The 20637-nt window shown below is 50.4% G+C and overlaps 1 protein-coding gene across 1 annotated transcript; it reads left to right on the top strand.

Annotated features, from left to right (window-relative positions):
• The first annotated feature begins 9634 nt into the window (after positions 1–9634).
• Positions 9635–19387, top strand: LOC105497458 (pepsin A-1). The gene is made up of 9 exons (XM_071074526.1): positions 9635–9716; positions 10082–10244; positions 12495–12612; positions 13479–13597; positions 14274–14473; positions 16404–16520; positions 17543–17687; positions 17789–17887; positions 19010–19387. Exons 1-9 carry the CDS (start codon positions 9661–9663, stop codon positions 19157–19159), a joined length of 1167 nt encoding a protein of 388 aa, XP_070930627.1. The 5' UTR covers positions 9635–9660; the 3' UTR covers positions 19160–19387.
• Positions 19388–20637: the final 1250 nt, after the last annotated feature.

Here is a 20637-nt window from a genome sequence, read left to right as displayed (position 1 = left end):
TCTCACCCTCCCAAGCCCACTTTCCATAGCTGAGTCAACTTTATGAAACATACATTTCGTCTCATCCCTTCCTTGCTTAAAACTCTTAATGCCTTCTTGCCATTGCCTTTGGAACAAAACAGCAAATCTTTGGCATAGTTCCAGGTCCTGTGTGCTCCTTTCCCTCAAAACCTTCCCTGCCTCACTCTGATCCCACTGCCCTGAGCTCCCTCCACCCTGGCTCCCACAGCCACGATAACCCAAGTGCTTTCCCACCTCCAGACTTTGCACATGCTGTTTCCTTTGCCTGGGTTGCCTTTCCCTCTTTCTTGACTTGCTAACACCTAGCATCTGCAGACGTGGCTTAAATGTCACTTCCCAACCAGGTGCGGTGGCTCACACATATAATCCCAGCACTCTGGGAGGCCGAGGTGGGCAGATGAACTGAGGTCAGGAATTGGAGACCAGCCTGGCCAACATGGTGAAATCCCATCTCTACTAAAAATACAAAAAATTAGCTTGGCGTGGTGGCGGGCACCTGTAATCCCAGCTACTCGGGAGGCTGAGGCAGGAGAATCGCTTGAACCCAGGAGGCAGACGTTGCAGTGAGCTGAGATCATGCCATTGTATTCCAGCCTGGGCAAAAAGAGTGAAACTCCACCTCAAAAAAAAAAAGTCACTTCCCTGTAAAAGTGATCAGCCCTCCCTGACCACTCTCCCATAGAGCCTGGGCCCACCTTATCCCTCATGGTACTTGGCACGACTTGTAACGACACATTTAAGTGTTTCAGATTCACAAGGGCAGGGATGGTTATCGTATTTAGGGTTGAAGCCTGAGCAGAAAGAACAGGGCTTGGCACATAGTAGGTGGTCCCTAAATTGTTGCTGAATGACTGATTAGCGATGATGTTTTAAAAGGAAACAACTCAGATAGGATGAGAGTATGAGATGTGGAGAGGGTTTGACAAAGGCCATGTGAATGACAACAGGGGGGTCAGCTCCCACCCCCACCAACATTCCATCCTCCTCACATTTTGTCATGGGATAAGCAGGTGGATTTCTCAAGTTTCTGGGAAGGAATTTCACCCTGTCCTGGCTCCTTTGCTGGATTTCTTTTTCTGACATTTCCCACGTAGCTACTTTGAAGCTAGGCAGTGTGCTAGGCTCCAGGGATACGGGTAGGCCTTCCTGGATGCTATCCGTTCTCCTGCGCCTGGCCCCATCCTTCCTTCCTCCCCCATCTCAACCCCAGCAGCTGCAGCTCAGCCTCTCTCTCCTAGCACCTCTTCCATTCCCACCCTGGGATTCCTCAACCCAGCCAGCATCTAAAGAGCTTCCTCGGCCGGGCGCGGTGGCTCAAGCCTGTAATCCCAGCACTTTGGGAGGCCAAGGCGGGTGGATCACGAGGTCAGGAGATCGAGACCATCCTGGCTAACGTGGTGAAACCCCGTCTCTACTAAAAATACAAAAAACTAGCCGGGCGTGGTGGCGGGCGCCTGTAGTCCCAGCTACTTGGAGGCTGAGGCAGGAGAATGGCGTGAACCTGGGAGGCGGAGCTTGCAGTGAGCCGAGATCGCGCCACTGCACTCCAGCCTGGGTGACACAGCGCGAGACTCCGTCTCAAAAAAAAAAAAAAAAAAAAAAGAACAGCTTCCTCATTAGACAGATCATTTGACCAGAAAGCCCCGTGCCAACATATCCGAAGGGATCCTCCCTATGTTGCTGCACGAGAGACGATGAATTCACAAGCCTTTGCTGCAGTCTCAGGTCTCTGCTTCATGCATCTTCCTCTAAGGGCCTTGGGGGGTCTAAGCACAGCTCCTTCTGTTCTTTTCATTCACACTCGTCTAGGAGTGTTATTTTAATCTCACAGGTCTCCTGCCCCATCCATCCTCACCTGTCCCAAATGATCACTCCGACACATTGCTGGTGGAAGTGTAAATTGGCACCACCCTAAGGAGCACGATGTGGCCGTTTCTGTCAAAACTTGAAGGGGTGGCCTGCCCCTCCACACCTGTGGGTGTTTCTCGTTAGGTGGAACGAGAGACTTGAGAAAAGAAATGAGACACAGAGACAAAGTATAGAGAAAGAAAAAGTGGGCCCAGGGAACCGGCGCTCAGCTTACAGAGGACCCACGCCAGCACCAGTCTCTGAGTTCCCTTAGTATTTACCGATAATTAACTCTACCATCTTAAAGATAAGGGAGTGGCTGGACAATAGGATCATTGTAGGGAGGAAATCAGCAGTAAGACATATGAACAAAAATCTCTGTGACATGAATAAGTTTAAAGGAAAATGATGTGCCTTGAGATGCATATGCAAACATCTCCATAAACCTTTCAGCAGCATTGTTTCAGCCTATCACATGGGGAGAAACCTTGGACAATACCTAGCTTTCCTAGGCAGAGGTCCCTGCGACCTTTGGCCTTGTACTGTCCCTGGGTAGTTGAAATTAAGGGAATGGTGATGACTTTTAACCAGCAAGCTGCCTTCTGGCACTTGTTTAACAAAGACACATCCTGCACAGCCCAAAATCCATTAAACCCTGAGTCACCACAGCACATGTCTCTTGCAAAGACAAGGTTGGGGGTAGGGTCACAGATTAACAGCATCTCAAATACAGAACAAAATGGAGTGTCTTATATCTACTTCTTTTTATATAGACACAGTAACAGGCTGATCTCTTTCTTTTCCCCACAAAAACTAAAAATGCATATGCTGGCCGGACTCAGTGGCTCATGCCTGTAATCCCAGCACTTTGGGAGGCTGAGGCAGGTGAATCACCTGAGATGAGGAGTTTCAGACCAGCCAGGTCAACATGGTGAAACCTCATCTGTACTAAAAATACAAAATTAGTCAGGCATGGTGACACATGTCTGTAATTCCCAGCTACTTGGGAGGCTGAGACAGGAGAATCTCCTGAACCTGGGAGGCAGAGGTTGCAGTGAGCCGAGATGGCGCCATTGCACTTCAGCCTGGGCAACAGAGCAAGATTCTGTCTCCAAGAAAAGCAAAAGAATGATCAATGTCAAGACTATAAATATGCTAATTACTCTGATCTGATCACTAAACATTATATGTACAGAAACACCCCTATGTACCCATAAATATGGACAATTATTACATTTGAATTAAAAAGAAAGGAGCCGGCCCAGTAGCTCACGGTGTAACCCCAGCACTTGGAAAGGCCAAGGTGGGAGGACGGCTTGAGCCCAAGAGTTCAAGACCAGCCTGAGCAACATAGAAAGACTTCATTTCCATTGTTTTTAATAAATAAATAAGAGGAAAAGAACGAAGATGTATATTATAAGAGAATATTCATAGAGCACTGTTCCTAAGAACCCCACACTGGAAGCTACCCAAATGCCTAGGAACTGAAAAAGAGATAAGTAAAGGGTATATTGATGCAGTAGAATAATACATAGCAATGAACAGGACTGAGTAACAACTCCACACGACACCAGTCGCGGATGCCTCAACTAAACATGATTTTGAGCAAAGAAGCTCAATGCAAATAAAGTGCTTGTTATGTGGTACTGCTTATCAAAAGTACAAAAACAGGTGAAATGTATCTTTGCTGTTTGGATATTAGAGTAGTGATATGCTTGGTTTGGCACTGGGGTAGTGACTGGGAAGAGCCTGGGGTGCAGTCCGGGGGTACCTGACATGCTCTTTTGCTGGGTCTGGGTTGTGGTTACATGCGTGTGCTTGGTTTGTGAAAATTCATCAAGCTGTTTCTTATGATATGCACCTTTCTGTGTGCATATTGTATTTCAAGAAAGGTTTAAAAATGATAACGTAGATTTCTAAAAAATTACTTGCAAAATACAGGACCATGGTATTTCTTTTAAAAGCAGGTTCAGGTTACAGAGAAAGTAGCACAGCAGATGTGAGCTGAGCTCATCAAAACGGGTTGGTTGCAAAGCAACATGTGCCATATCTTGTGGTGCTATATTTGCAAGTAAACCAATATATTAATTTACTATGCTAACGGTCGTTAGCGCTGGGTAGCGGGGTTATAAGTCATTTCACAATTTTTATTTACCTATGAATAATCTAAAATGATCATGTATTACTTCTATAGTTGAGCCAAAAATGTTATCATAAATTTAACTTTAAAAACCTGCTTGCATCTTTGGAGAAACAGCCCAGCTCTGGGACTGGGGAGTGGAAAACACATTGTTCTCTTTGTTGTTGGAAGATCATGTCCCTGGGGTGAGACCTTGATTGAAAGCTGCTAGGGGACCAGCCGCCACAATGCCTATCAGACCAGCTCGATAACACTTATCTTGCTTAAGTGCTCCGTCTCAGGCTTGCCATAATTGGGTTCCTTAGATCTCATTGCATTGCTTGATTTGATTCGTTCATGGAACATTTCTGAACACCTGGGCCCTTGGCAGGGGCTACCCTGCATCAGAGACACTGCAACCAGTGCCCCTGAAAGCCAGGCACTACCATACTGAGGACCAGGCAGGGCTAATGGCAAAATAAACGTTGTTATCTAATCTTTCTGCTGGGCCAGTCTGGTACAATGAGATGATGTGGCTTCCTTGCTGGCAGCCACGGATCAGCCCTGGCTGACAATCAGATCTCATGGGAGCATGTGATGGCAGAATCAGGATTCCCTTTTCCATCCCAAGGGTTCCTCTGGTAACAGGGGCTGAGTGGAATGGCTTCTCCAAGTGCTCCTGGGATGGAGGCTGCAGCCATCATAGAATGTACATGTCACACACTAACCCATGAACAGAAACCAGGTGGATGTACATGGTCACACAGTCTGGTCAGGGACCAGAGTCCCCTGAGACCCAGGTTCAGCTCCCACCTGTGTCATTACTTGGTTATGTGAACCTGCACTGATCACTTAACCCCTCTGAGCTATGTCAGTTGGGAAAAACTGGGGGTAATCGCATAATAATTCTTTTTAAAAATAATTCAAAGCATTCAGAAAAGCACAAAGAGCCACAGAAATATAAGCACTGCTGTGTTGAGGGGGTTTGCAGATGACCTGACCAACAATGTCACCTTTCCCCATTTCAGATCACTCACATTGCCTGAGCAGAAAACCACCTAGCAGAGCACTGAAAAGGTCTCAAAACACAGAAGAGCAAGAGGCAGCCAGGTGGATCTTTCTGGAGATTTCAACGAGGTTTCCAGTCCTGTTTTCTATTGCTGAAGACACTGATGACAACTTAACACACATTTCATGACTTACAACAACTCACATTGACTATCTCACAGTTTCTGTGGCTCAAGAATCCAGGCTCCATTCAACAGAGGCCTCTGTCAGTCAGGGATGTCAGCCTGGTCTGTGGTCTCATCTGAGGCTCGACTGGAGAAGGATCTGCTTCCATGCTCACATGGTTGCTGGCAGGATTCAGTTACTTACAGATTGTCACACTGAAGGCCTGACTTCCTTGCTGGCTGTTGGCTGGAGGCCACCCTTGGTTCCTTCCCCTTGGGCCTCTTCATAGGGCAGCTTTCTTTCTCAGAGCCAGCAAGGGGAAGAGTCCATACAGAGAGTGTGCTAGCAAGACACAAGCTACGAGCCTGTATAATGTAATTGCAGAAGCAACGTCCCATCTACTTTGCTGTATCCTGTTGGTTAGAAGCAAGTCCTGCCTACACAAAAGGGGAGGGGATTACACAGGGGTGTGAACACCAGCAGCATGAATAATTGAGGGCCATCCTAGAGTCTCTCTGCCATACCCCTGAATTGGTGTCAGCAAGCATACCAGCATCCCTCAGGGTGCTAAAATCTCCAATATGGAGAAACATTAACATCTTCACCAATCAGAGAGCTTCCCCTCAATGCGATCCAAATATCCATCCAGGTGGAAAGAAAGAGCCCCTTCCACACCAGCTTTCCCTTGAACTGATCACAAATGCACCAAAGGCGTGGCCTATTCCTACCATGCTCAGGGATGTACCCCCAGCAGCTACAGCATCCCTGCACGATACACAGTGAGTGCACAATCAGGCATTCAAATGAATGTGTTAAGGCGCTTGCAGGTTTCTGCCTGGGGAATCTTCTTTCTACTTCCCAAATATACTTCTCCTCTGCTCAAAATTCCCATGTGGGCCCAAGACAAGCTGTGCCCCCAAAACCAGCACCCATCCTTGGGCTCCAAACTCCCTCCCTTCCATCTGGTGGCAGCCTTGAGTGAAGGGATTCCATCTGGTGCCCCCAAAACTTAGGCAGGCATCGTCAGGACCATCAAGTTCTTCATATGAGTGCCAGGATCAACCCATACTTAAGGTGATGGATACTCCAAATACCCTGACTTGATCATTACTCTTTCTATGCATGTAACAGAATATCACAGGTACCCAAAAAATATGTAAAATACTATGTTTCCATTAAGAGAGAGAGGGCCAGGTGCACTGTGGTTCACTGTAATCCCAGCACTTTGAGAGGCTGAGGCAGGTGGATCACTTGACCCAAGCAGATGGAAACCAGCCTGGGTCACATAGTGAAGCCCTGTCTCTACAGAAAATACAAGTTAGCTGGGTGTGGTGGCTCATGCCCTTAGTCCCAGCTACTTGGAGCCTGAGGCCAGAGGACTGTTTAAGCGTGGGAGGTTGAGGCTGCAGTAAGCCATGACCATCCCACTACATTCCACCCTGAGTGACAGAATAAGACCCTGTCTCAAAAAAAAAAAAAAAAAGAAAGAGAGAGAGAGGCTTGAGAGGGAGGAAAGAGAGAGGAAGAGAAGTAGGCACCAGAAGATGTGAACGTGGGAAATACAAGGGCTAGTCATACTGGAGAGAGATTGACAGTTAAAAAAACAAACAAACGGCCGGGCGCGGTGGCTCAAGCCTGTAATCCCAGCACTTTGGGAGGCCGAGACGGGGGGATCACGAGGTCAGGAGATTGAGGCCATCCTGGCTAACACGGCGAAACCCCGTCTCTACTAAAAAAAAATACAAAAAACTAGCCGGGCGAGGTGGCGGGCGCCTGTAGTCCCAGCTACTGGGGAGGCTGAGGCAGGAGAATGGCGTGAACCTGGGAGGCAGAGCTTGCAGTGAGCTGAGATCCGGCCACTGCACTCCAGCCTGGGTGACAGAGCGAGACTCCGTCTCAATTAAAAAACAAACAAACAAAAGAAAAAATAATGAGCCCAGGATTCACATTTGGGGCACAAACATGTCAACTAACAGGGAAGTCTGAAATGTCCACGTGTTTCCTACTAACCACCACTGTCCCTGAACTTATCCACACTGCCCACTTCTGAATACTTTCCTGGAGGCACTAGGGGTAACTTGGAGATTTTATAGAACCTGTGGCTCTCATGGCTGGACAGTCTGAGGATGCCCCAGGGGATGTGATTTCGGAACAAGACCCTGAGACAGGGCTTCCTATCTACCTGGTGACCTACCACCTCCCCTGTCCTCTTCCCCAGTAATTTATGCATCAGAGTTTTCACTCTACTTTGTCCACTATATAAAAGCTCACAAAGTGGAGGATCCATTGTGTTGGTAAGCATTCTCTTTTTTGTTGTTGGTGTTGCTGTTTGTTTGTTTGTTTGTTTGAGACGGAGTCTAGCTCTGTCGCCCAGGCTGGAGTGCAGCGGCAGGATCTCCGCTCACTGCACTGTGTCCGGAATTGGTTCCTTCCGGTGGGTTCTTGCTCTCGCTGAATTCAAGAATAAAACCGCAGACCCTCATGGTGAGTGTTACAGTTCTTAAATATGGTGAGCCCGGAGTTTGTTCCTTCACATGTTCAGATGTGTCCGGAGTTTCTTCCTTCCGGTGGGTTCGTGGTATCGCTGGCTTCAGCAGTGAAGCTGCAGACCTTCTCGGTGAGTGTAACAGCTCTTAAAGGTGGCGTCCAGAGTTGTTCCTTCCTCCCGGTGGGTTCCTGATCTCACTGGCTTCAGGAGTGAAGCCGCAGACCTTCGCAGTGAGTGTTACAGCTCATGAAGGTAGTGCACACCCAGAGAGTGAGCAGCAGCAAGATTTATTGCAAAGAGCGAAACAGCAAAGCCTCCACAGCCTGGAAGGGGACCCGAGCAGGTTGCCGCTGCTGGCTCCGGTGGTCTGCTTTTATTCCCTTACTTGGCCCCACTCACATCCTGCTGATTGGTCCATTTTACAGAGAGCGGATTGGTGCATTTACAATCCATTAGCTAGATACAAAAGTTCTCCAACTCTCCACCCCATTAGCTAGACACACAGTGCTGACTGGAGCATTTACAAACCTTTAGCTAGGCACAGAGTGCTGATTGGTGCATTCACAATCCTTTAGCTAGACACAAAAGTTCTCCAAGTCCCCACCCGACTCAGAAGCCCAGCCGGCTTCACCTCTCACAACCTCTGTCCGCTGGGTTCAAGCGATTCTCCTGCCTCAGCCTCTTGAGTAGCTGGCATTACAGGCACCCACCACCATGCCCAGCTAACTTTTCTACTTTTAGTAGAGATGGGGTTTCGCTATGTTGGCCAGGCAGGTTTTGAACTCCTGACCTCTGGTGATTCACCTGCCTCAGCCTCCCAAAATACTGGCATTATAAGCGCGAGCCACGGCACCCAGCTAAGCATCCTCTTTCTAAGTCACTCACCCACGAGTATGAATTCTTTGCCCAGATTGCTTTGCTCCATTGTAGCTGATTTCAGCCCAGTTATAAGCCTGGAGAACCTGGAGAAATCACACCCAGGTGGGATCTCAAAGGTGGAGAGGGTGGGAAGGGAGCAAAAGAAAGAGAAGAGGTGCAGAAAGGGAGGGACACAGATTCCAAAGAAATACCTGGCCGGTCTCAAGTTTGCCTCCTCCAGGAAGGGAAGGCAGCATTCTGCCGGTGCTCTCTCCCTCCTCCCCCATGTACTGCGCACATCCCCTTCCCAGACTCAGCCCAGTTGCCACCAAAAGCAAGCTAGAAGTTCCATAGGCTACTCACATGCCCAACAACCCCACACAATGACACTAAACTGGGGAATTGTGTCCTGAGTCCCAAATGACCGACCCCCCAGTGTGCTGTGACTAAGCAGTGACCACAAGCAGTACCACCTATCACTGAGTCGGGGAGCTGCTCTCTAAGAACCCCAGCGGCGTGCCCCACAGGGACAAATCAGGCCACCTGGGGCTCCTTCCCATCTGTCTGTCCAATGCTGTGCTAAACGCACTTGTAACCAACTTTGTGGAAATGCTCAGCTTGTAAAATGTTAACGTGGGCCCTTGTCAATGCTAAAGAAATAAGCCTGTGACTGGGCGACAGAACAAAACTCCATCAGAAAAAAGAAAAAGAAAGAAAGAGAGAGAGAGAGGGAGGGAGGGAGGAAGAAAGGAAGAAAGAAAAGAAGGGAGGGAGGGAGGGACAGAGGAGGGAAGGAAGGAAGGAAGGAAGGGGAAGGGGAAGGGGAAGCAAAAGAAAAGAAAAACTAAGCCTTCAGGCCATTGCTTCTCTCTCCCTCTGCAGGTCAACCCCCATGGCAACCTCCCACCCCCGCCCCTGTCTACAATGGTGCAAGGTTACAATGGAAAGTGCCTCCGCTGGAACAGTCTCAGAACTGTTCTCGGGGCAGCGACAATCTTATCAGGAGCTTTTCTGTTTGGGATCAGGGGAACAGGTGACTTTCCAAGAGGCCAATAAGGCACGACCCAAGTTGTATATAAGGGGCAGCTCATGCTGCTGCTCTGCACCTTCCTCCCGTCTTGCTTCTCCCTGGAGTTGGGACCTGGGAAGAACCATGAAGTGGCTGCTGCTGCTGGGTCTAGTGGCGCTCTCTGAGTGCATCATCTACAAGTGAGTCCCAGTGGCATGGGTGTGAAGACGGCTGCCTCCCACATCGCCCTTCTTTACTCCTGTGTCTTCCTTCTTCCCTTTTTTCTCCCTCTCTCTTCGGCTGTCTCCATCCCCCTTCTCTGCCTCTCTCACCACCCTTTGGGAGGCAGCTCTGCAGACGTGGTTAAAACTCAGGCCCAGCCTGAGTCTGGTTCCCAGCTCCAGCCCTAGTCAACTTAACTTCTTTGCATTATTGCACAGAAGTGGGAGCGTCTCCCTTCCTTCCTTCTTCCTCTCTTAGACCAGCTTCCCTTCCCTTCTGGGGCTGCCACAGAACCCGGTGAGCAGAATCCTTGCCTAATTCCTCTTCCTCCTCCAAACCACAGGGTCCCCCTCGTCAGAAAGAAGTCCTTGAGGCGCAACCTGTCCGAGCATGGCCTGCTGAAGGACTTCCTGAAGAAGCACAACCTCAACCCAGCCAGCAAGTACTTCCCCCAGGCGGAGGCGCCCACCCTGATAGACGAACAGCCCCTGGAAAACTACCTGGATGTGAGTGTGTGGGCAAGCGGCGGGGCCGGCTCTGAGGACTTGGCCGGCAGGAAAGAGGGTTTCCCTGGGGTCTTGGAGGACGGGCCGGGGCTCTGAGGCTCCAGGCAGTGACCCAGGGTCTGCCCCTAGGTGTCAGTGGCCCCGGGCAGGCAGGAAAGTTCACAGAGCTGTTGCTTCTTGTTCATTCATTCATTCCTTCACTCGTTCATGCAATGTTCACTTCTTCTGAGCGCCTCGTTATATGTCAGGGCCTCTGTGGGGCTCAGGAGGAAACAGCTGTGAGCAAAGTCATAGCCAAGGAGAGAAAGACAGTAATCAAGGAGTCTTGCAAACCAATGAAAAGAACAGGCAGCAGGAGGACCACAGAGTGAAGGTGTCACACTGCGAGACTCTGCCACTTGGGCAGGGAGCCTCCGCGGAGCCATGCAGGAAGAGCGGGAATTTCCAAGAGAAGACAGAACTCCGCACAGCCTGATCACTTGTGCCGAACCCTGTGCAGGCGGGAGCACAGGGCATTTGAAGGAGAGCCCAGAGGGAGGGAAGAAGGGTGCTGCAGACTGCGGCCCGAGGAGCCGAGGGGTGGACGGAGAGAGGCTCCATCCTAACTGCCACTGATTTATCTCAAACAGGGGGTGACAAAATCAGATCCGAGTTTCAGAAAGATCACTCTGACTTTATTATTTGAGACCCGATAGCAAACACCCTGCCTTCCCACAGATATCGTATGCCCCCTCTGTGCCTGGCACAGGGCAGAGGGCACAGAGCAGTGATGACTGTGGTTCAGAGATTGGCCTCTACCATCCAGCAGACCTGCTGCAAATGAGGGTTCTAGTGCCTCTAAGTCACAGGACATTGGCCAAGACATTTAAATCCTCTGAGCCCGTTTCTTGGTCTGGAAAACAGAAACACTAATATCTACCAACAGAGGTTGTTGCCAGGAATTAACGCAATCATGTTTTCTGGAGTGCTTAGCATGGGGTCTGGCAGGCCATTGGTAAGAGGATTAGTTAGTGCATTTATTTAGTTAACAAATATTTAACAAATATTGGCACCTCTCTATGTGCCAGAGGCTATGCAAGTTGCCAAAACGATGGTGAATAAGCAAAGTTCCTGGAGCTTATATTCTACAGGGGATGACAGATAAACAAGCATGAAAGATAATTTCAGGTACTGATGAGGGCCAAGACAAATTAATTAATTGGACTATGGGGAAAAAGAAGATCGAGAGGGAGCAAATTTAGATAAAGTGGTCACAGAAGGACTGTTGGCAGAGGGGACATTTGACTAGAGACCCGAATGATTGATTTTTGAAAAAAAGATCAGCCAAAGAAAGATCTAGAATAAACATTTCCTAGCACAAGGAATAGCCAATGCAAAGGCCCTGGGGCAGGAGTGACTAGTCATCGCCAAGGAGCAGCAAGCAGACCAGAGTGGTGGGAACAGAGCCGGCAAGCGGGGGAAATGCTGCCACTCAGAAGAAAAATACTGGTTGGTTGGCTGAGGTGGGTGGATCACTTGAGATCAGGAGTTCAAGATCAGCCTGGAAACATGGTGAAACCCCGTCACTACTACAAAAACAAAAAATAGCCGGGTGTGATGGCACACACCTGTCATCCCAGCTACTTGGGAGGCTGAGGCAGGAGAATCACTGGAACCCAGGAGGCGGAGGCTGCAGTGAGCCGAGATTGTGCCACTGCACTCCAGCCTGGACAACAGAGCAAGACTTGCCTCAGAAAAAAAAAAGAAGAAGAAAAATACTGGCAATGCCCTTTCTTGCAACCTGCTCACACATCTAGATGTAGAAATAAGAAAACCAGCCAGGTTTCCATCTTTAGGTGGCTTGCTTAGCTTCTGATAAACAATTTAAGGCACAAGCACTTAAGCTGTCACTTGCCCGGTGCTAGAAGATTCCACCCCCATCCTCTGAGAACATGTGCTGTAAGGATGGGAAGACTGTGACAGACAAGACAATGGCTGAAGAGGGAACAGCAGACTGTTAGATGCTTGTGGTGCTTAGGAGAGAGCAGAGGGTAAATTGGGGGAGCAATCAGGGAAGACCTCAAGGAGGAAGGCACACCAGGACTGGGCTTTCAGGGATGAAGGCAGTGGCTGGGAAGAGAATGACAAGAACTGTGAGGAAGGAAGGAAAAGGTAGAGAGGCACACCGAGGAGATGACCCAGAGAGAGCCCCTAGGGAGGCCCCGACAGAGATACCCCGTTCCATGAACTGCCCTGTCCCGGCCTCGGCAGGTGGAGTACTTCGGCACTATCGGCATCGGAACCCCTGCCCAGGATTTCACCGTGATCTTTGACACCGGATCCTCCAACCTGTGGGTGCCCTCAGTCTACTGCTCCAGTCTCGCGTGCAGTAAGTTCCCAGCCCGCCCCACCCCACTCTCGCTCCCCAGCACCAGCTGACCCTGGGGAACCCTGGACACCCGTGGGCTTCTGACAGCTCCCACCTCAAGCCTGCTGGAGCCACTCGACAGGCATTTACTGAGCACCTGCTACGTGCCAAGCACTGGGCGCAGGTGCTCCACGGGGTAAACGGATGAGTGATATGACCCCTGCGGTCAAAGACTTTCCAGTCTGTGGGAAGAGAGAAGCTCCCCAAAATACCCACAGCCTGGGAGAGGAAGTGTAGGGGCCCAAAGCAAGACAGGGCCAACGGGCTGTAGAATAGCCCGCTAGGAAAGAGTCCAGTGTGAGGAAATGGCTCCAAAGCCTGGCCCGGACAGGCTAGAAGTGAGTGCTGAGCTCCTTTAAAAAAAAAAAAGAAAAATCATTGGTTGCTAATGAAAGAGAGCTTGTCTTTGGAAGTCATGAACAATGTGTGTTGCGGGTTCCTTCCTCTTCTAATGTTTTCACCTGAGTTTTAATTAAGATGGGGTGCCTATGTCATCATCCACATAATGGGAGCACTGGCCGCGGGCTGGGGGGTGAAAGCGCTCGTCACTGGGTAGCCACCAGCCTGCTCAGCTCAATGTTGGCCTTGGGGAGTCCCCGGTAGGCCCTTGAGGTTGGCTGGGTACCTGCCATCAGTGAAGGGTCCCAGGAGTTCAATGAGACAGGACAGAACATGGGGTCTCTTGGGGTCCAAGGGTCTAGGGGGAAAGGTCACTGCTCACCTCCAGAGCCCTTCCTGGGGCCAGGGCACCCCATCCCAGGAAGACGTCCCAGCCTGTGACCTTCACCCAGCTCTCAGAGGCTGACAATCACTGCTTTCCCTTGCAGCCAACCACAACCTCTTCAACCCTCAGGATTCCTCCACCTACCAGTCCACCAGCGGGACACTCTCCATCACCTACGGCACCGGCAGCATGACAGGCATCCTCGGATACGACACTGTCCAGGTGGGCGCCTGCAGGCTGCCGCTGCATCCCGCCATCAGGCACCCCCAGAATCAGCTTATTCCAGCACGATGAGTCTCGGTGATCACAAAAGTAACCTGATTGGGGGTACGGGCTGGGGGAGAAGCAGCAGAGATGTCACAGACGTTGCTAGCTCGGGTGGCAGTGAGTAAAAGGGTGGGCTGCCGGGAGCCATAAGCCAGCCTCAGCTCCACCCAAGCAGAATGTTATGGAGGGTGGGGAGAGTCAGTAAAGGCTCAATTCTAACTGGCACCTCCTCCTCTTCCTCCTTCTCCCAACCTGCAGCCCCGCCACGTCCTCAAATCTCCACAAGCCCTCTCTGCTACTTTTGGGGAATGGCAGGGGTCAAAGGCCCTGATTCGCCCGGGGTCTGCTTTGCATTTCTTCATCCGTAACACAAACATACAGTGAATCTGTTCTCCAGCAAAATCTCACACTGAGTCATAGACCGTGGCCATCTGCAGATCAGCTGCCATGGTTACCTCCAGCAGAGGAACGAGCATTCCAGGAGACAGTCCCTCTCCCCTCCTTCTGGGCTGATGCCCTAGAAGCCAAGTCCTGCATGGGATGAACCAGGGCAGCTGTGGGCCTGAGGCTGGCACCCAGAGCTCAGTGGACATGACCTGATGGTGAACATCATCTCGGTTCCCCCACCCAGGTTGGAGGCATCTCAGACACCAATCAGATCTTCGGCTTGAGCGAGACCGAACCCGGCTCCTTCCTGTATTATGCTCCCTTCGACGGCATCCTGGGGCTGGCCTACCCCAGCATTTCCTCGTCCGGGGCCACACCCGTCTTTGACAACATCTGGGACCAGGGCCTGGTTTCTCAGGACCTCTTCTCTGTCTACCTGAGCGCGTAAGTTGGGTGGAGAGGGGCCTCCTCCCACCTCCCCCTCCAGAGGTCACAGTGTTCTGGCCCAGCAGCAGCTGTTCAAGGCTGGCTGCGATGGAGAGGGTCTTGGGAAGCAAGGGATTTGGAAAGTCAATTTTTGAGGCTAGAGAAATGTGTCTTTGCAGAGTGATAGTGCCAAGTCTCTCTCTGACGGGCCATGTGCACTCCATCTCATTTACCAGCATCTTTATCCCCTTGATGTGCACAACTCAAATGTCCTCAGCCATTTGCCCCTCAGTGCCAGTTCCCTCATCCTTGGCCCCCAAAGATGCCACTGAAATGAATACACTTGGCCAGACACGGTGGTTCATGCTTGTAATCCCAACACTTTGGGAGTCTGAGACATGAGGATCACCTGAAGTCAGGAGTTCAAGACCAGCCTGGTCAACATGGCAAAACCCTGTCTCTACTAAAAAATACAAAAATTAGCCAGGCGTGGTGGCAGGCACCAGTACACCCAGCTACTTGGGAGGCTGAGGCAGGGAGAATCGCTTGAGCCTGGGAGGCGGAGGTTGCAGTGAGCCAAGATTGTGCCACTGCATTCCAGTCTGGGCAACAGAGCGAGACTCCATCTCAGAAAATAAATAAATAAATAAACAAAGTGAATACACTTAAAACAGAACAAAATTCCATAACACAAAAATGAAAAGATTTGATCAAGATATATCATGGATGATGACATTTTTAAATCATGAAAGCAAGTTTCTTTTGTGATTTAATAAAACCTAGGTTCCATTTGTGACCGTGGGCTAATTCTAGGAATGAACAAAGAAATACATGAACAAACAAACAAATGAACAAAGAATAAATCAAATGTCAATCTGGGCTGAGTAGAGTGTTACGCAAGAATATCTGAGGGCATCATCCACTTTCTTAAGACACTCAACGTTCCTCTAACACTCATGAACGTCCTCGTCTTTTGAAAGGATTTGCCGTCATTCACTTGTTTCCTCGGTTCGTAACTACACATCTAGGTCCTCGCTATATAGCATTACACTATGAGACGTTCACAGCAAAGGTGGGTGGGTTCAGTGAGGGGGTCATGTTTTATACATGCCAGTTCTCCGATGACTGATTTCTTATTGCCATCTACATTTGTTCTGCATCTACCCTGAAACTGCAAAGATTTAGAAAATGAATATTGAAATAACAAGGACTCCTGCAATTTACAACAGGAAGGCTCTTTGTCATGTGTTCCTCTTGGCCAGTTGATGTTCAAGGTGGCTCTGAAACATAATCTGCCTTTATGAGCACTTAAATATTTCACGTGGGGCCGTTGTATCTCCCCAGCTAGATCTGAATCTCTCAATCTGGGCATTATTAACATTTCAGACCAGCATAAGTCCTTGCCAGGGACTGTCCCATGCATTGTAAGACGTTTGGCAGCATCCCCAGCCTCTAAACATTAGATGCCAGTAGCATCCACTACCCCCACCCAATCAATCCAAAATGTCTCCAGACATTCCCCTGGGGGCAAAACTGCTCCCAGCTAAGAACAAGAGATCTCCACCATCAAGTCCTTAAGAGCCGACACTGTCACCCATTCACATCCCTGGGGTCGCCATGGCAACTAGAGTGAGTACCACAGTGGAAACCACACATCAACCTAAAAGACCCGTGTTCTTCCAAACGTAGTTCCACCACTCCCCCGCTGTGTGACCTTGGGCAGGTGACCTCACCTCCCTCAGGCTCAGTGTCCTTATGGTAAGTGGAAATAACAGTGACAGTGTCCACTGCGTGGGCCCTGGCCTAAGAGGACAAGAAACCACATTTGTCACACCCCAGGACAGCCTGCCAAGTGCCCAATCAAGGGTAGCTCCGAGGAGCCAACAGCAGATGTTCACACAAATGAACGAACAGAGAAATTCATGTCTTCTTCCCTCACTTTCCACAGCGATGACCAGAGTGGCAGCGTGGTGATATTTGGTGGCATTGACTCTTCTTACTACACTGGAAGTCTGAACTGGGTTCCTGTTTCTGTCGAGGGTTACTGGCAGATCTCCGTGGACAGGTGAGACTGCCACAGACAGGCAGCATCCAGGCCTGGGCCCCACATCCCATTTCCTTATGGATTCATAGCTAACCAGCTTTCCAGAATCCCCCCAGGGACAGCTGACACAGGGGAACACACTCCAGGGGGAAGGCGGAAGTTGGCCCAGCCAGAGAAACCCTAGAAAGACACGTCCCGGGCGGAGGAGGGAAGAGCTGTCTGGGAAGCCGAGACTCTGCAAGGGTCAGATAGCCAATGTCCTAATAGTCACGGAGGCAGAACAATCCACCAGCATCCCTGGGGAAAGCTGGGCAACCACCTGTCCACACATCTCAATTTAACGGGCCTGGGAACCAGCAATGCTCCTCCCACTCGAAGAAATGTGTCACTTTCAGTCTAGAAGTAGGGCAAATGGCTAAGAAATTGTGTGAAGTCATTTCTCAAGAGTGAACAATTCTCCAGGACAAGGACTTTCGGTACTAAAACCGGGACCATCCCAGGCAAACCAGGACACATTGATCACCTCATGTCTGCCCAGCCATGCTAGCATTTCACCAGTTCCTCCAACTCCTGCCCCAGCCCTCTGGTCTCTGTCCCTCCCCGCATACCGTCCCCTGTTGATGTCCTCCTTCTCTCTTCACCTGCCTGGAATCCCTGGGTGTCTGCTCCCCTGGCTGCTTCCCTCCACTGCCTCTCACCCTGGACCCTGTTTTGTTCCCTGCCGCACGCCTGGCTTATCATCCTGCCCTTCTGCCACCATAACTTATCTTGCCAGCCAGGCCGGGAGCTCCCTGCAGCCTGGAACTGTGAGGCTGTCTGGTTTAGCTTTGCGTTTCCCATGCCTGGCAGAGAGTGGGCACTTGCAAAATATTTGTTGCATAAATGAATGCAGGATGAATGAATGTGTAAACGAGAGGAACAGAAATTTCACTCACTGGCCAATGGATGGGTGGGGAAGAAATGTCTGGGGTCACCTCCTGGTTCCTCCTTGGAGAGATGTACCCCTGAGGGCTCAGGAACCTTCACTTGCTTCTTGCCCTCAGCATCACCATGAACGGAGAGGCCATCGCCTGCGCTGAGGGCTGCCAGGCCATTGTTGACACCGGCACCTCTCTGCTGACCGGCCCAACCAGCCCCATTGCCAACATCCAGAGCGACATCGGAGCCAGCGAGAACTCAGACGGCGAGGTGAGTCCAGCCCCGACGGCTCTGTTCTACACTCAAATAGTGGGTGTGCCAGGCACACGGGACCAAAACCCTTGTAACTTTTCTCACCTCACTCTTTCCAGATGGTGGTCAGCTGCTCAGCCATCAGCAGCCTGCCCGACATCGTCTTCACCATCAATGGAATCCAGTATCCTGTGCCACCCAGTGCCTACATCCTGCAGGTGAGGGGGCTCTGAACCATCCACTAGAGGGGCTCACACAGAATGTGGCCACAGAGTCCCCTCTGCAGAGGGAAAGTGCGCTTCCACGAGCTGAAGCCGAGAGGCAGAGGCAGACGAACATCTGCCCCAGACAGCTCCGGAGAGAAGGAACAGATTGAAAACAAACGCAGGAATAAGAACTCGGATACAGCCCCCTAAGGGAACAAGTGAAGCAAAGGTTAATGGAGGGAAAAGAGGATTCTATTTGGATTCCTGGGTCCAAGTCCTGGGTCTGAATTACCAGCCCATTGATTCTCAGCAAGCCACAGCTCATCTCAGCCTCAGTTTTCTCCTCCAAAATGTAGACATGGCAGCTTTCCCCACCCTCAGAGTGCGGTTAGGTTAACCAAGTGAGACTGATCACATCCAAGTGAGACTGAGCTACCAAGGGTTGGGTAAAGGGAAATCCTCATTTCCACAGGCTGGGGCTTCCGACACTCCTACTATCTCTACCAAGTAGCAAATCTTTAGCTACACGAGCCACAGGAAAACTCTCCCTTCTATTATTATAACGTCAGGTGGAAAACTGATTTTGCCAGTGGACTGATGTTACTCAACAAGAAGCACTGATGCCTGGGCTCCCCCAGTGATTCTGATTACATTAGGAGAGGGCAAGGCCTGAGCAATGGGATGGAGCTGCGGGAGTTCAAAGCTCCCCAGGTGACGTGCAGACAAGGTCACAGCCCAGTGACTTAGTGAGGCAAGAGGCTAACAGCTTCTCCGGTTTGCCCGTGGTCGGGATCAGAATAATCATGAGAAAAGGCTGTGTGGGCTGAGTTTTCACACTCCTTCCTACCAGCTGAATTCTCCCCAAGGCCTTAGCTCTGATGCTGATGTCAGGGTTCCTGTGCCTGCCAGAAACGCCAGATAATGTCCAGTAATGCGTAGAAACCAATTGTGCTGTGGACAGCTTCTACAGGCCGACTCCAGGCCAACAACAGCCGAGTCCCTGGACACTGAGCCAGGAAGCTCCTCCTTGCACGTGCCTTGCAGCTGGACCAGGGCGCCCTGGATGTTTATCACCCAGTGCCTGTCACTGCTGAATCGGCGTCTCAACTCCACTTTTATTCTCCTTTTCTCCAGAGCCAGGGCAGCTGCACCAGCGGCTTCCAGGGCATGGACGTCCCCACCGAATCTGGAGAGCTTTGGATCCTGGGTGATGTCTTCATCCGCCAGTACTTCACTGTCTTCGACAGGGCAAACAACCAGGTCGGCCTGGCTCCCGTGGCTTAAGCCCAGGTCTTTCCAGCCACCTCCCAGGAAGATCTGACCTCCGTCCTCTGCCCACTTTAGATGTATCTAATTCTCCTGACTGTCCTTCCCAGGGGAGTGTGGAGGTCTTGGCCCTGTTCCCTGTCTTACCAATAATGTAGAATAAAAACATAACCTGCTGAAACAGGTTTTGTGGAGCTGCTTCTCTTTGCTGGTCTTTTTCCTTCACATCACTGGGGTTAGAACGCCAGGGCAGGGACCAAAATGACTACATCCACTTGGATGGTAGCCAACAGAGTGACCCCAGCAGCGGACACTTCATGGTAGAGCCAGGAAGACAGAGGCCTGCAGGGGGCTGTGCTGGAAGCATCATAAAAAGACCTGGGGGCCAAAAATGCTGGGCTCATTCTCTTCTCATAGAAGGGACAGTGAGAGCTGAGATCGTGCCATTGTACTCCAGCCTGGGCAACACAGAGAGACTCCGTCTCAAAAAAAAAAAAAAAAGAAGAAAGAGAGAGAGAAAAAAAAAGAAAAAATAGCACTGAAGCTCTTAGTTGAGGGAGTCAACTTCTTACTTCTCCCAAAACCAATAAGAGATCATGACAAGGCTGGGAGCAGTGGCTCACACCTGTAATCCCAGCACTTTGGGAGGCTGAGACAGACAGGTCACAAGTTTGAGACCAGCCTGGCCAACATGGTGAAATCCCGTCTCTACTCAAAATGCAAAAATTAGCTGGGCGTGGTGGTGCATGCTTGTAATCCCAGCTACTCGGGAGGCTGAGGCAGGAGAATCGCTTGAACCGGGAAGGTGGAGGTTGCAGTGAGCTGAGATCGCACCATTGCACTCTAGCCTGGGCAACAGAGTGAGACTGCAGCTCAAAAAAAAAAAAAAGAGACAAAGATCATGAGGAAAAGAAAGCAATCAGGAGAGACAGGAGAGGTGGACACTAACGGCGACGTCCCTAAGTAGACAGGACAGGGCAGTGTTGTCTGCAAGACATGGACAGGAGAAGTGGAAGAAGCTGACACCCCACAATCTTCCAGGACGCCCCTGTGATTCGCTGGTGACCAAGACTCACTGTCAATCTCCCGCAAGGTCCCAGGCACAAGACCCTGAACACATCTGTTTCCCCGTCTGTAACAAACAGAATGGTGTTCCACTTCCCTGAGCAGAGGCTGTGAGACAGAGAATTAAGCACGCTCAGTAGCATATATTCCCTAGAAAGGCAAAGAGGAAATGGAGCAGTTTCTCAGACTGAGCTTGGTAGCAAAACGTACAATGGAAAACATAGTTTCAAAATAAGTACAGAACACGCTACGTTCCAGGCCCTTCCCCAGGGCTCACCAGCTACAGTTCCCAATCAAAGGCTCTGATAAGTCCTGCTGCAAAGTGATCTGTTTCATTTTAAGTCAGCTCAGCTTGATCTCAGACTCTCTCTTGCTAAGAAGTCTATTACAGCCCTGGGCCTCTCAGCATGCACACTGGGAAAATTTCCATA

This window comes from Macaca nemestrina, chromosome 12 (genome assembly GCF_043159975.1).
Source record: "Macaca nemestrina isolate mMacNem1 chromosome 12, mMacNem.hap1, whole genome shotgun sequence".
NCBI lineage: Eukaryota > Metazoa > Chordata > Mammalia > Primates > Cercopithecidae > Macaca > Macaca nemestrina.
The sequence above is the reverse complement of the archived record's forward strand: the minus strand, read 5'-3'. Positions and strand labels throughout refer to the sequence as shown.